The 2,315-nt window shown below is 41.0% G+C and overlaps 1 protein-coding gene across 1 annotated transcript; it reads left to right on the top strand.

Moving 5' to 3' along the window:
* Positions 1–309: 309 nt before the first annotated feature.
* Positions 310–1,275, top strand: LOC308418012 (olfactory receptor 56B34-like; the record flags this gene model as incomplete). The annotated part of the gene is made up of 1 exon (XM_080913351.1): positions 310–1,275. One exon carries the CDS (start codon positions 310–312, stop codon positions 1,273–1,275), a length of 966 nt encoding a protein of 321 aa, XP_080769477.1.
* Between the last annotated feature and the right edge of the window lie 1,040 nt (positions 1,276–2,315).

Genomic DNA, 2,315 nt, shown 5'->3' with positions numbered 1-2,315 from the left:
TCACAGCAATGTAAAAATCACCAAACAGAAACTGGAGGAAAAAGATAATGAAAACAATGTTTAGGTTCTTTTGTTCCTATCTGAAATTTTTCTAAAGGTCTTCCTTTTTTATTTATTCACTTTACATCCAACTCACTTTACCCCTCAAGTCACACACCCCCAATTAAAGTCTTACTGAGAATTTAGTATGTTCAAAAGACCACAACATTGTGCACGAAACCCATATAACTACATTAAGCCTAGACAACAATGAAATTTTTGTTTCCTCTCAATTTATAGGCAGGTGCTGAGAACAAGACACTCCATGAAATGGGCACAGTCCTGTATGAAGCCAACAGCTCAGAGTTCCAAGTGTCTGAGTTCATCCTGCTGGGATTCCCAGGCATCCATGAGTTCCAGCACTGGATCTCCTTGCCTATGGCTCTACTTTACATTGTAGCTATTGGTGCTAACCTTCTTATCTTGATCACCATCTACTGTGAGTCTAGCCTACATCAGCCAATGTATCAGTTCCTTGGTATCTTGGCTACAGTAGATCTTGGCTTGGCTTCCACCAGCATGCCCAAGATCCTGGCCATCTTGTGGTTAGATGCCAAGACCATCAGCCTCCCTGAGTGCATTGCTCAAATCTATGCAATCAATACGTTCATGGCCATGGAGTCAGGCATCTTCGTGTGCATGGCACTAGATCGATATGTGGCCATTTGTTATCCCCTTCAGTATCCTGCCATAGTCACTGAAGCCTTTGTCATCAAAGCCACAGTGTCCGTGCTGCTCAGGAGTGGCCTGTTAACCATCCCAGTGCCTGTACTAGCTGCCCAGAGACATTACTGCTCCAGGAATGAAATAGATCACTGTCTTTGCTCTAACTTGGGGGTCATTAGTCTGGCCTGTGATGATATCACTGTTAACAAGTTCTACCACTTGGCTTTGGCCTGGTTTATACTTGGAATTGACATGACTCTGGTCTATGCTTCCTATGCTCTGATTATCCGCTCAGTGCTGAGGCTGAACTCCACTGAGGCAATGTCTAAGGCCCTCAGTACCTGCAGCTCCCACCTCATCCTCATTATGTTTTACTACACAGCCCTTGTTATACTATCTGTCACTCACCTAGCAGGAAGAAGGTTTCCCCTCATCCCTGTTCTCCTCAATGTACTGCATATTGTCATCCCCCCATCCCTTAACCCCATGGTATATGCCCTTAGGACACAGGAGCTGAAGGTGGGCTTCCAGAAGGTGTTTAGCTTGAGTAAGTATGTGTCCAGGAAATGAACTCACTATATATGAAATAACTTTGAATTCAGTATTCCAAGAAAAGGAAAGTATAGATTTTAACCCCCAAACACGTTGTTAAAATTCTACCACAACTCCAGGGGCATCTACTCAAGTTTATCTACTTTAGATGGTACACTGTTTCTGCAAAGTGCTGCTGGAAGCTTTTTGCAAACATTCCTTCTTACTGCCAGTGATAGCCTATGCTGTCCCACAACTACTATTCTTTCTAAGTTCTGTGGAGGTGGAAAATGAGCTGGGAAACTTTCCCAAGGCTGACTAGGAAGTTAAAACATGAGTTTTGAACCTAAATCATCACCACAATCTCTCCTCTTAACCTATGCTCCTTGTTATTAGTTTTCAAAAGTAAGTTAAGATAATAAAATAAGGTAAGATTAAATATACTCATTTTTTAATAAAATTCCCATTAGAGCATGGCTGTAGAGGTGAATGGCAGTAGTGTAATAGTCAATTCTACAACCTTTGGGAAGAGGAAGATGGAAGCCACAGAGATGACTCAGTGGTTAAAAGCACTTGTTCTTGTAGAGGACCAGAATTTGATTCCCAGCACCCACTTAAACACAGCTCTGTTTAATTGCAGTCCCAGGGAGTCTGATACCTTCTTCTGGAATGTTTGAGTATGCACTTGGTACCTAAAAGTACAAACAGACAAGGCACTCATATATCTAATATAAATGTAAATAATCTAAACAAAAACATTTGAACAAAAAGAGGAATATGTTCATGATTACAACTTGACTGTGGGACAGAAAGTGATTAACTGCAATCTATCAGAAGTGTGAATATTTAGATGATATGACTGAAGCATAATCACAGGCCCTGGTAGATACTTTGGAAAAGCATTGGAACCGTGTGCAAGTGCTGTGTTTAACCACAGGACAAACAGTTGGACTCTGAAAACCTGCCAAACACTAAAATAAGACTAAGTGTAACTTATTCTCCAATTTATATCTACAGTGAAGAGAAACCAAAAGGGGGTTTTATCCCTTTTTGTCCTTTTATTTTTGTTCTCTTATATA

Source organism: Micromys minutus (assembly GCF_963924665.1).
Source record: "Micromys minutus genome assembly, chromosome: 2".
Lineage (NCBI taxonomy): Eukaryota > Metazoa > Chordata > Mammalia > Rodentia > Muridae > Micromys > Micromys minutus.
Note: the sequence above shows the minus strand (reverse complement) of the source record. Positions and strands in the feature narration are given on the sequence as shown.